This window comes from Conger conger, chromosome 7, assembly GCF_963514075.1.
Source record: "Conger conger chromosome 7, fConCon1.1, whole genome shotgun sequence".
In the NCBI taxonomy this organism is placed as follows: domain Eukaryota; kingdom Metazoa; phylum Chordata; class Actinopteri; order Anguilliformes; family Congridae; genus Conger; species Conger conger.
In genome coordinates, this window is record NC_083766.1 from 3,304,766 (window position 1) to 3,316,301 (window position 11,536).

Genomic DNA, 11,536 nt, shown 5'->3' on the forward strand with positions numbered 1-11,536 from the left:
ACGGGATCCAAATCAATCTCCGATTAAACGGAAGTCATTCAAACAACGCTGACGGTTCGCCTCGAAGCTAAGGAGGGATAGGGAGGAGCACAGAGCAAACGCGCGAGGACTTCTATTTGTGACGAAATCTGAAAAAATATATACAATCATCACTTCACATCACTGCCACTTTAACACGACACACCTGTGGTGTATTGTTTTATGTGCAGGTTCTAGATTCCCCAGAACAGAATCATTGAATACTGTATTCTGAGTTATATCACTGTGTTCTGGAAAAATCAGAGAAACACAGAGAAGATCTTCAGGAATAGAAAAAAACAACAACAATGCATTTAAAACCAGGCATGGGATTTATTATTTTATTATACTGTATTTTACACTTTAATTTAAATTAATTTAAGTCAAAAAATAATGAATGTACATCCAAGTCACAGTACGTTGTAGAATTTGAATAATTTGGAACAGGGCTAACAGGGCTCACCCCATCAAAAAACACGGAGCCCTCCTCTGCCTCTGCAGTCTGTAATCTGCTCATTGAGCAGCAGTAGGACTCAAACGTTCACAGTAATGGGCCTCCGAGGCCACAGTTATTTTATATGCACACATTTTTCTGGTAACTTATGTAACCTGTGTTTTTAATAATTTAACACATTATTTAGTTTAACCAAGGTTTAACCGTCTTGGTGTCTTCAAGGCAAACAACTGTGGACGCCCGGCTTCTGAAACTGCTACTTCAACGACAATGGAAAAAGTGCAACTTATTAAAAATCGCCCTGGAAACAACCTAAGTAAGTAGCCTACGTACAGTAAATCCCAGGACCGTTCCGCCAGCCCCGATTCTAAAACCCGAACAGGGAGCGTTAATATGGCACTAGTCTTGGTGGTCGTGTTCCTGCCCTGGTATAAGCCACCGTATGCTGTCTGTGCGCAGCACGGCGTAAATGGTGAACCCCGATATGAACAGAATCGAGAAGACGAGCAGCCAGTCGATGCTTTTCACAGGGACGCTGGGAAGAGGGCCCGCGGTGTCCTCCTCGGTCACGTTCTGATCCGCGTTCGCCTCGAAACCTGCGGGAGCGATCACGTTAAGGCACGTTACCGCAGCGTGCTCCTGAGCGTTAAATCAGTGGTCTCAAAGTCAGAGTCGGTGCCGTGGAGGGCCGCGCGTGCACGCTGGTTTCTTATTCCAGCCATAGCGCTTGATAATATGACTTGTTCAGTTATTAGCTGAATTTGGGCTGTAGTTTTGCACAGAATGTACATAAAGTGAAAGGTGTTATTCGTGTCGTCTAAATAACAACTGCTGCTGCTGCCTTCACGCAGTTAAATGAACTGCAAGTTTGATCCCGCCTTGGGTGTGTCGAAGTGTCCCTGAGCAAACACCTAACTGCTAACTAAATGCTCCTGACCAGGTGGTTGGTTCCTTGCATGGCAGCCATGTGAGTGTGTGTATGAATGGGTGAGTGTGTGTATGAATGGGTGAGTGTGTGTATGAATGGGTGAGTGTGTGTATGAATGGGTGAGTGTGTGTATGAATGGGTGAATGAGAAGCATCAATTGTACAGCGCTTTGGATAAAAGGCTCTATATAAAAGCCAACCATTTACCAATATGGCTAAATGAGTCCTTGGAACCAATGAAGGCAAGGTTGAAATGAAAACCTGCATACACATGGCCCTCCATGGCAACGAATTTGAGACCACTGCTTTACTTTTCATCAGTAATAAACAAACATAAACATAAACATGAACATGAACATCCCTCAGAGAGACAGTACACACCGGTCTGGTTCGCGATGAAAGACGTCAGCGTCTCCAACGTTCGGTCCGTCTGATTGAACCGGGCCATCGGCTTGACGCCCTGAAACAGGAGGATGTTGGGAACCGCGACCGTCCCAAACCTAGTAGAGAGACTGAACGGGGGGGAGAGAGAGAGAGAGAGAGTGTTTAAAAATTAAAGCAGCAAGAGAAATACATTTAACAGACACCAGGCACTGCTGAAATGGGAGACGCTTGTTGCATTCACGCATCCTACCCGCTGTGCTGGGAAGCATCAAGGGCCAGGAAGTGCATGCTGGGAAAAACCCTTGGCAACGCGTTGAAGTGCGGTGCGAGATTGGCGGAGAACTGGCACCAGGTCGTGTAGAATAACACCAGGGAGCACTCCGTGCTGTTCGCATTTAAAAAATCCATCAAGTCCTGTAGGGAGAAAAGGCGTGTAATGAAATAACATGCAGATCCGCCACAGTAATTAATTAATTAATTAAACACAGAGATATGGAGAGGTACCTACCTGTGACGCGTTCAGGATCATCACTGCGAAGTTATCGATCCCCGTGATGTTCCTTTTGTCACAGGTCACTTTGTATGTCTTGGCGGATTCGGTGGAGTTCTGCTCTTCAGCGGCCATGTCAACGTGTACCATTCCCAGAGTTACCGGCACAATCTCTTCTTTGGCATTTGCGGGCTCTTCGCCGGTCACTGCCGTCAGAAGGGAACCGCATTTCTCTCCTTCCTCGCACGGAGCAGAAAAGCCTCCTTGGAAATCCTTGATATTTTTCGGTATAAGAGACTCCATGTTGAGCGCATCTGAAGGTAGGCTGGTTCCCATGACCGCATCAGCGATTTCCGCAGTTTTAAACTGTATCTTCTGCTGCGGCTCAGGGTCGTTTGTCATACCGACGAAGTTAGGACTGTTTTCCGTGTCGGATATTAAGTAAGGGTCTTCATAGAAATGGAACTCCGATGTTTCATCCTTCTCTGTTTAAAACAGTAACAGAGTCAAATGTTAAGAGAGTGAGCCACCGAGTATCATTATGCAGCTAACTTAAATCAATGCACTAGCCCAGATGTGTCCAATCTTATCCTAAAAGGGCCGGCGTGGGTGCAGGTTTTTGTTTTAACCCAGCAGTAACATACCTGATTATACTAATGAACTAATCGTGGTCTTTAATCAAGGCCTTGATGAGTAGAATCAGCTGTCTTAGTCCTGTGCTAAAACATCAACCTGCACACACACCGGCCCTTTCTGGATACGATTGGACACCCCTGCACTAGCCTGTCTACCATCCGAATCGGAGCTAGACTAATGGCTGAAATTAAAGTTTCAACGTTAATAAATGAGCTAGAAGGCTACATATTACATTAATTCACGTCAGACTGTAGTTATAGCTAGGTTAGTGTGGACAGATACACTTTGTAACGAGATACAGTTAACATGGTAAACACTTCTTGCTAGCTGGCTGCACAATCGTAGCTAGCATTAGCCAGCAAACCTACCTTCGGATGTAGCACGACCCAGTTGAATAACGAACGCAGTGAAGCACAGGGTGCAGATAAATTCTACTGTATTTGATGACCACACCATAATTGCACTACTAGCAAGCGAACACTTGCATCTAACTAATAGCTAGCAGGCTAAAAAGGAATATTCTGTAGCCCGCTGTACTAGCTAGCAATAGTTGTTAGGCAACTAAGATAAGGAGGCTACGCTAGCCAAGCCTGCTAGCTAAGTTCGCTTGAGTCACCATTTGCTTGACCAATCTATTTCCAGGGCAAAGGTTGTTTTTCTTTTGGCTTTGTATGGAAATGCTTGTCCCCTTTTCTAAAAATTATATCCATGTATATCATAGAGAATGTATTCTAGACGATCTTTCGCTCGTGGAAGAAGCAGGAACGCAGCACAGCAGAATTCTGCCGATCACGTGATGTAAATAAGTGCTGCCTGCCCATTGGTCGGCACCTATTACGTCATCTTCTGCAGACGTCGTGCAAAATGTACGCAAATGGTTTTGTAAAAAAAAAAAAAAAAAAACCCAACAACATTTCATCTATTGGCTGCCCCCTAGATTGGGTTCTTCATTCCATACATAGTGCTCTACAGCCATTTCGTTGTGTGTCCCATCCTGGCGCAGAAAAGTAGCATAGCATAGGCCACTCAAATCACCCCATAATTCATTACAAAAGGCGGTGTACAAACTCTGTAGGCGACTATCCAGTAGTGGTGTATCCTAGGATACTATTTTGTTCATGCACTCACTCCCAGTATAGTGTATTAGGCCTATTGGCATATTGTCCAATATTTAATAATAAGATAGGGAATAGCGAATGAGTGAGCCACCGTTTGAGGCAACCACTGAAATTCTACCTTAATAACGAACGTTCAGGTGCCAGTAAGTCTACAGCATAACGGGCATAAGGTCTTGGTGTCTATCACAAACATGTTTTCTTATTTTCCTATAAATAAGATTATAGCAAAATCTATTCAGAAATCCAAATGTGCAAAGGCCTCTTTTAACAATTTGAATATTTGAAATTGTATTAAGCATGTTCATGACATCAGGAAAGCTGTTTGAGCAAGACGAAACAAGGAGTGTGGACTCATGCCAACTGTTGGCTTTAGATTCTGAGCAGACCTGGGTCAAATATGCAATCGTTTTGGATTCAAATATTCTTCCACACAGCTTGTCTGGTATATTGGACCCTATAAAATACTCTGAAAAAGTGCAAACCCCACCATCTGGTCCCTTTTCTTTGGATAAATTGCAGCAATTTTGTGTCAAAAACACTTTTATTAGCGGAGTCCACTAATAAAGCAGGGCTTTTTTTTGTACCGGGACACAGCAACTGTCCCCCCAGATGTCAAAAGGGTTCAATTCCAACAGTGTACTGCAATAAATTAATTAATAATTATGAATTATTCATACAGACCTGCAGCAAACTGGACACTGTGTCATATACTGTGAGGCTCCTCCTGTTATTTGTTGTTTTTCTGCATTCAAATACACACTCAGTGACCACTTTATTCGGTAGACCTGTACACCAGCCTCTTAATGCAACTGTTTAATCAGCCATTCACGTGGCAGCAACTAAATGCATAAAAGCATGCATTACAACAGTGGTATGCAGAAGAGTATCTCTGAACACACAACGCGTCGAAGTGGATAGGCTACAGCAGCAGAAGACTTTGGTCTAAACTATATGTCCAATCAAGCCCTAATAAAGTGCTCACTGAGTGTATATGAGTGGTTATTGTTATATTGTATAATGTGTAAAACAGCAAATGTCAAGATTTTGATTTAAAGTTTATTACACAACTTGTCGCCACACTCCACAATCATGCAGGAAAAACAAAAGAAAACAAAAAGTAAAAAATAAAATAAAATACGTATTTCATCTATATTGGTTATAATGTGTTGGTTACTGGGCTTCATTACCAGCTAAATAATTTGGTCAAAATGTATGTTTGATGAGTAGAAAAAAATCATCTTCAACTGAATTAGTGTGAAAGGTTAACGGAAGTCCATGAAGGTTTCTGCAAGAAGAACTGTGAAGAACTGCAGAAAGGGAGAGAAAGACAAGCCCTTGAAAAGATCAGCATGGGATGATACTCCTGGCAGCAATAACTGTACAATTCCTATATATTTATGAGCAAAAACACAAACACAATGTATCTCTTAATTTACATACATTGCTCTTCTTGCCAGATATTCACAACTCTTATTCTGTTCTAACCGTATTGCATGCCCTGGTTTTGTGTCTCATTTCATTTTGGACATGGACAATATACCCTGTCGATACACCCACACAAACGCAACACTGTGTGAAATAGTATTCCTGCTCAAAGTCTGTCAACCCCGCATCCATCACGAGACTGAAATCGGCAAAGCAGGAATGTCCACTGTGGAATGCTGCTTGTCGTTTTAGTCCCGAGTGTAAGTGTTCATCAGTCTGTTTTTCACGGAACACTTTTTATCCCGACTTGGATTAAAACAAATGTTGGTTCACAATATTTCTAACAAAGAATTCTAGCAAGCAATATAGCAGTACATGTGATAGAAACCAAGCACAAATGGTCTTATATAATGTGGACAAACAGTTTTCATTCTCACAAGACATCGAAAACAAAAAAGGTACATGTTTTCAAACCCCATGTTATCAAAGTAATACACAAGTTAACTAAACACAATTAAACTGCACATTGCAATAACAATGCCAAATGACAAAGCCCATCTTCATAATTTCACAAAGGCAGGTGATGATATCATATATATTGTGAGTATGAGTTTATAAACATTGTATCAAATATGAAACATTGCAACATATAGGCACTACAAAAGGATGTAAAACAGCACTGCAGTGTATAGTGTGAAGAAAAAACAGTGCTCGACGTTATTTGCGAAATTCTTTTTTTCTTAGGTGTTCATTTCCAATAGACTTACTGTATGGTTATTTGGAAAAGCTTGGAATGACCAGACAATTTCTAAAATCTACCGACACGGGGCATACACACTTCATAATACACTTAACATATGCCATCTTTATTAAAAAACGAGAGAAGACACACATTTCCAATATATAATAAAAATATTAGAGGTAAATACTGTAAGTGCTCTTTTTCCTGTGCCGAAAACTAGTTTAAAACGAGAGAATCCTCTTGATTTTAATTCAGTTTGTTAGATTTTTTTTTTATGAAGGAGCGAAGCACAAAACTCACACAAAGTTTTTGACAGTTAAGAGGCAGATTACAGATTCTTTGGTTGAGGGGAAATGAAAGGTAAGACAAACAGTTGCAGGAAATCAAAGCTCACTCAGGTTTCATTTTCATTAAATATTTGTAAGTAGTAGGTTTGTTTTTCTGTTTCTTAAATTTCCCCCAAAAATCACCACTTCACATGGATAAAACCAAAGAGAGAAGCTGTGTGGAGTGTTTTGAGGATCAAGTTCTGCACAAAGCTTTCAAATAATAAAAGTAATTGTCTCAGTAATTCCGAAATGGACAGATCATAAGACAAACACAGAACGCCAGAGAGAATATTGCACTCAGACGGCATGTCTCAGGGTGATAACACACCAGTGGGTTCATATTAATAATAATAAAATCTACACTGCCACGTATGAACTTTCCATGTTCCTCAAATGCAAGATGATTCATCCTTTCACTTCAGGACTTAGTGAGATAGACAGGAAAGAGTTTCTCTAATTTCACAAAACAACAGAACAGAGTAAATCAAAACTAAAATCCTACCATTCACACCAACAGGCACACAAATATAATCTTTTAAACGATATATATATGCTTCTGTGTGACAAACTTACAGTGTGTCCTCTTATTTAATGCTGACAGATTCTTGTTAGTAGTAGCAAAATCCATGAGTATTATTGTTACTGGACTGTTACTTAGTCCTACTGAAAGCTGTACAGGGGTGCTATATTGAATTGACATTTCTTTTTTCTCTCTTTCATCAGCTGTAATACAATACATCCATCAGAGCAAGAGTAAATCTATGTATAGTACACACCATTTTGTAAGAGCATATCTCTGGCTGATTGTCTATCACTCAGATGCAGTTCATAGCACAGACAGCCGTGTTTGTGGCACTGTATGCCTGACAGTTTAAATAATATCACACGGTGACTTAGGGAATCCCATTTCCCCTTATTACAGACAATAACAAGTCATTTGGTGTACAAGGCAAGAAATGGAAACATCAAATACCATTAACTATTATCAAACACACTACTGAAATAAAAAAAAAACAGACCGTACAGATTTATTCTGAAGAGTGGTTTGGTCATATAACAAAGTATATGGTAAAATATAACAAAGATATTTTTAATAGTCATTTTGTGGAAATCTTGGAATAACTCTGACAAAACTCTGACCTTAACAACAAACCTGTGTGAGTACATTCTGAGACATGTAGCACCATTTCCCTGTGGACCAATAGCACAGCCTTAATGGTGGAAACGTAGGAACATTCTTTAACTGCAGAGAACACCCACCCACAAAAACAATGACAAGAGCAACAACCGCATTTCATAGGTACAATAATAATAATAAATAATGTTCTCATTTTTAATGTCAGACTCAAATGGGTGCTATGGTCCAGGGCTTTACAAATAAGTATTTTTGTATTTGAATCAAATACACATTGAAGATATTTCAGCTTGATATCGTGATTTAAAATTATCATACTTCATTACTGGAGAAAAGTAAATAACCACCACTGGACAAACACCCAAAAATATTCAAATAGTACAAATCACAATCTTTTATCCATCTTTATACTCATATATGTTTTAGGGCTTGACAATTTGGCAAACGTTTGACTCCTGAAGTTTAAGAAGGGCATCATATGCTTTCAATGTATTGCACTCCAACAAAAAATGTGCCTTAACTGCTATCCTAGCTACATGTCCAAACTATAAATCTCATCAATGTGGCAGACTCTTTGACATATCATTTTATTCAATTTCCATAAGGCAGCATTGCCAGAGAAAATAAAAAAACCTTCCTGTAGCTAAGTTACAGTGGTAACTTGAACTGTGAATCGAACATATTAGAATATTAAAATACAGATTCAAAAGACAAAAAAAAGAGGTTTTGATAAGGGGTTTGTGTGTCTTGTGTTGGTTGGGCCGGTTAGTTCAGACAGGACATAAACTGTGGGAAACTGTTGTTAGGGACTCGAGAAACTGGTTCTTTTTTCCCAATGGATGTCCTGTGGCAAAAGAGAAATACTTTCTTACATGAAACTACAAGCATCACATTTCAATTTTTTCACACACAATATATACTCAGTGAGCACTCTATTAGGAACACCTGTACACCTACATTTTCATGCAATTATCTAATCAGCCAATCGTGTGGCAGCAGTGCAATGCATAAAATCGTGCAGATACAGGTCAGGAACTTGAGTGATTTCGACCGTGACATGATTGTTGGTCCCAGACTGGTTTGAGTATTTCTGTAACTGCTTATCTCCTGGGATTTTCCATGCCACGAAGACTTGAGGCTGATTTGAGAGCAAAGGGAGGCCCTACCCTATCAGTATTCCTAATAAACTGCTCAGTGAGTATATATTTCATATATATTCATATGAAAAACAGACTGATTGAGGCAGACACAGTAGGATGAACAGTGCATGCCAATATGGAGAAATTGATCTTAAGTTAACTGACTTTTCTTGTGGTTGTTTTGTTTGTTTGTTTGTTTGTTTGTTTGTGTTTGTTCGTTTTTTTCCAAACATTGCTACATCCTCACAAATAATTTTGCAAATGTTTTACAAACACGCGCTCTGATCAACAAGTACGGAAGAGGGCATGCACTCAGCTCTCGCGCGCCTCCTCGCACAAGCAAAGCGATATAAATACGAAAGCGGTACATTACTCGTTAGTCTCCTTGTCTTTGCCGCCGGGTTCGCTCAGGCCTCTCTTGTGCATCACGCTGTAGGGGAAGGCCGCTCCGCTGCACGCGCCGTAGCCCAGCTTGGTCAGGCGGGACAGCGTCTTGATGCTGCCGGGGGGGCGGCCAGGGCTGACCTTGTAGCCGGCGGCCTTGGTGGTACCGAGAGGCCTCCCTGGACTCGTCTTGAACCCCGCTGCCTTGGTGGTGCCCAGCGGCCGCCCGGTGCTGGTCCTGTATCCCGCGGACTTGGTGGTACCGGAGGGCCGACCCCTCCTCCCCGATCTTCCGGCGCCCTTCTTTTTCTTTGAGTCCTCCGGTTTCTCGCCGTTTTTGACCCCCCCGGGCAGGGGTAGGGGATCGTTTCGGACGTCCTGCCGTTGACAGGGCATGGGTTTTAGGGCGTTCTGTGGCGGGGGTGGTAGTGGTGGCAGGGGCATTTGCAAGGAGGGCGGCGGGGGAGGAGGGGGGTAGAACTTGGACTGCGAGCTGCATAGGTCGAAATGACTGGCGGGGTGTCGACCGTCTTCGGCTAGACACGACGGCCTGCCACTCATGCAGTAGTCGTTGGCGTTGCTGGAAACCTGACGCATCATCTTCTAATAGGGGGCGAAAGACAAACGCGTAGAGGTAACGTAACCTTGTTAGGCGCCTTACTGTTGGTGAATGCTACATTACCATGTGCAAAAAAACTGCCAACAAATTGCTGAAGATTACAATGCCCAGAATTTATAACAGAAATAAATAACGGTCATAAACTGTACAGGATGTTAAAGTCACGGTATAAATATTGTTTAAACACCACATGTTCTACTGCAAGGCAGGACGTTCTTAGTAGTTACTTTATTTGGACATAATGACAGTAAAGTGTATCTAGAAGCCAGCAATTTTCGCATTTGGAACGTACCTTTTAATAGAAAATTGTTTCGAACTCTTAAAGGTATAAGGTATATACAGTATCACGAATATTTGGTATCATGGCGGTTCATGTCATCACAATCCAGCCAATACAGTACAAACAGATACAAACTACAATGCCAAATACTCGCTCGTTGTGGAGTTGCAAGGTGATTGTTGACAAGAAATGAACAGTTTTGCTGGTAAAATAAATAAATAAATCAACTTCAAATATTTGGACATTCTGATGGTCAGTTGATTTTACTAACAGAACCACGTTAAAGTATCTGTACAGGTAGTACAGATTTTTGTCAACAAATTTTTTATAGGGTACGGATCAACTCTGCAAAATACGACAAACAACTAAAAACCAAGACAGCATTGAATGACTGTTACTGTACAAGAAGGTTTGATACGGAAGCTCTCAAACTAGTTAGCTTGCTAGCTAAAGCAATCGGCCAAGAAAGTCTGTTTAACTAACGTTATAATTCAAATGCAGCTACCTTGCCACCCGCTTCATGTTTCGTAAGAACAGCTATCCAGAGTATAAATGTTTAATACAAATGTAAGATGTAAAAATGTAAACATAGTTACAGCATATGGCAGTAATGGTTAAACAGATATGGCACACCGTTTGCAGGAGTGGTTGATGGCTAGCTAGCCAGCAAGCTAGTTTCATAGTACATTGGTCTAACGCTACCCAGACCTTTTTATTTGATCTTTGAAAAAATTCATGTTGGGCATGCAATGACCAGTCTTTAAACACGTTCTGTTTAAACAGAATAGTGCTATTAATCCCGGGTAAAAAAACAACAACTTGCAGTCAAGAGATTTATTTCCCCTGACGTTACACTGTACAGTTAACATAACGTTACAGTAAACGAACAAAAGGGTTCTTTGTTTTAGCGATAAATTAAGATGAACAAACTGCACAGCCTCATAATTAAGTCATTAAAATAGCAAAATTGCGCACAATGTCCAGGGATAGGGCATCCTGTCTATAATTGACCTTGCAGAAATATGTAATTTTAAAAACGAACAAATTACTGTACCTCGATTGTTTGCGGATCATGGGATGCAAAGGGTTAAATATGAAAACGACAGATCTCCCATCCTTTAAATTCTAAAACGGATTCATATTTGCAGCAGATCGCGACCGATCGACTGCTAAACCGTCTGCTAAATGTCCCCTCTAAAAAAAGGAAATAGAAAATATTGACTATTTACGAAGTATATATTCCTGTCGGGGAGGTTTAGATGAGAAAGGCAGCCATTACCATTAAAAATTAAGACAGGAGGGAACACGGCGCATGCGCACACGAAATACTGGGAACGCGTCTGCAGCAGCAGCAAGATAATATAAACATTGATTTTTAAAAATTCCAAGATTCATACTCGTTCTGAAACAAGTAGTTTCGCAGGAACGTACGGCGATTTACGATTTTTATTTATAA

The 11,536-nt window shown here is 40.9% G+C and overlaps 2 protein-coding genes across 4 annotated transcripts; both read right to left on the bottom strand.

Moving 5' to 3' along the window:
• Positions 1–331: 331 nt before the first annotated feature.
• On the bottom strand, positions 332–3,714 carry txndc15 (thioredoxin domain containing 15). The gene is made up of 5 exons (XM_061249236.1): positions 3,278–3,714; positions 2,292–2,758; positions 2,034–2,197; positions 1,781–1,911; positions 332–1,068 (listed from the first exon to the last, which is right to left on the bottom strand). The coding sequence occupies exons 1-5, from the start codon at positions 3,363–3,365 to the stop codon at positions 872–874; spliced, it is 1,047 nt and encodes a 348-aa protein (XP_061105220.1). The 5' UTR covers positions 3,366–3,714; the 3' UTR covers positions 332–871.
• Positions 3,715–5,069: 1,355 nt separating this feature from the next.
• Positions 5,070–11,361, bottom strand: LOC133132910 (UPF0461 protein C5orf24 homolog). 3 transcript variants are annotated; one of them, XM_061248721.1, is made up of 3 exons: positions 11,135–11,361; positions 9,171–9,784; positions 5,070–5,334 (listed from the first exon to the last, which is right to left on the bottom strand). In XM_061248721.1, the coding sequence occupies exons 2-3, from the start codon at positions 9,779–9,781 to the stop codon at positions 5,277–5,279; spliced, it is 669 nt and encodes a 222-aa protein (XP_061104705.1). In that variant the 5' UTR covers positions 9,782–9,784; positions 11,135–11,361; the 3' UTR covers positions 5,070–5,276. The 3 variants fall into 3 exon arrangements, with proteins under 3 accessions (XP_061104705.1, XP_061104704.1, XP_061104706.1); XM_061248720.1 differs by having other exon boundaries at positions 5,070–8,502; XM_061248722.1 differs by lacking the exon at positions 5,070–5,334 and having other exon boundaries at positions 9,167–9,784.
• Between the last annotated feature and the right edge of the window lie 175 nt (positions 11,362–11,536).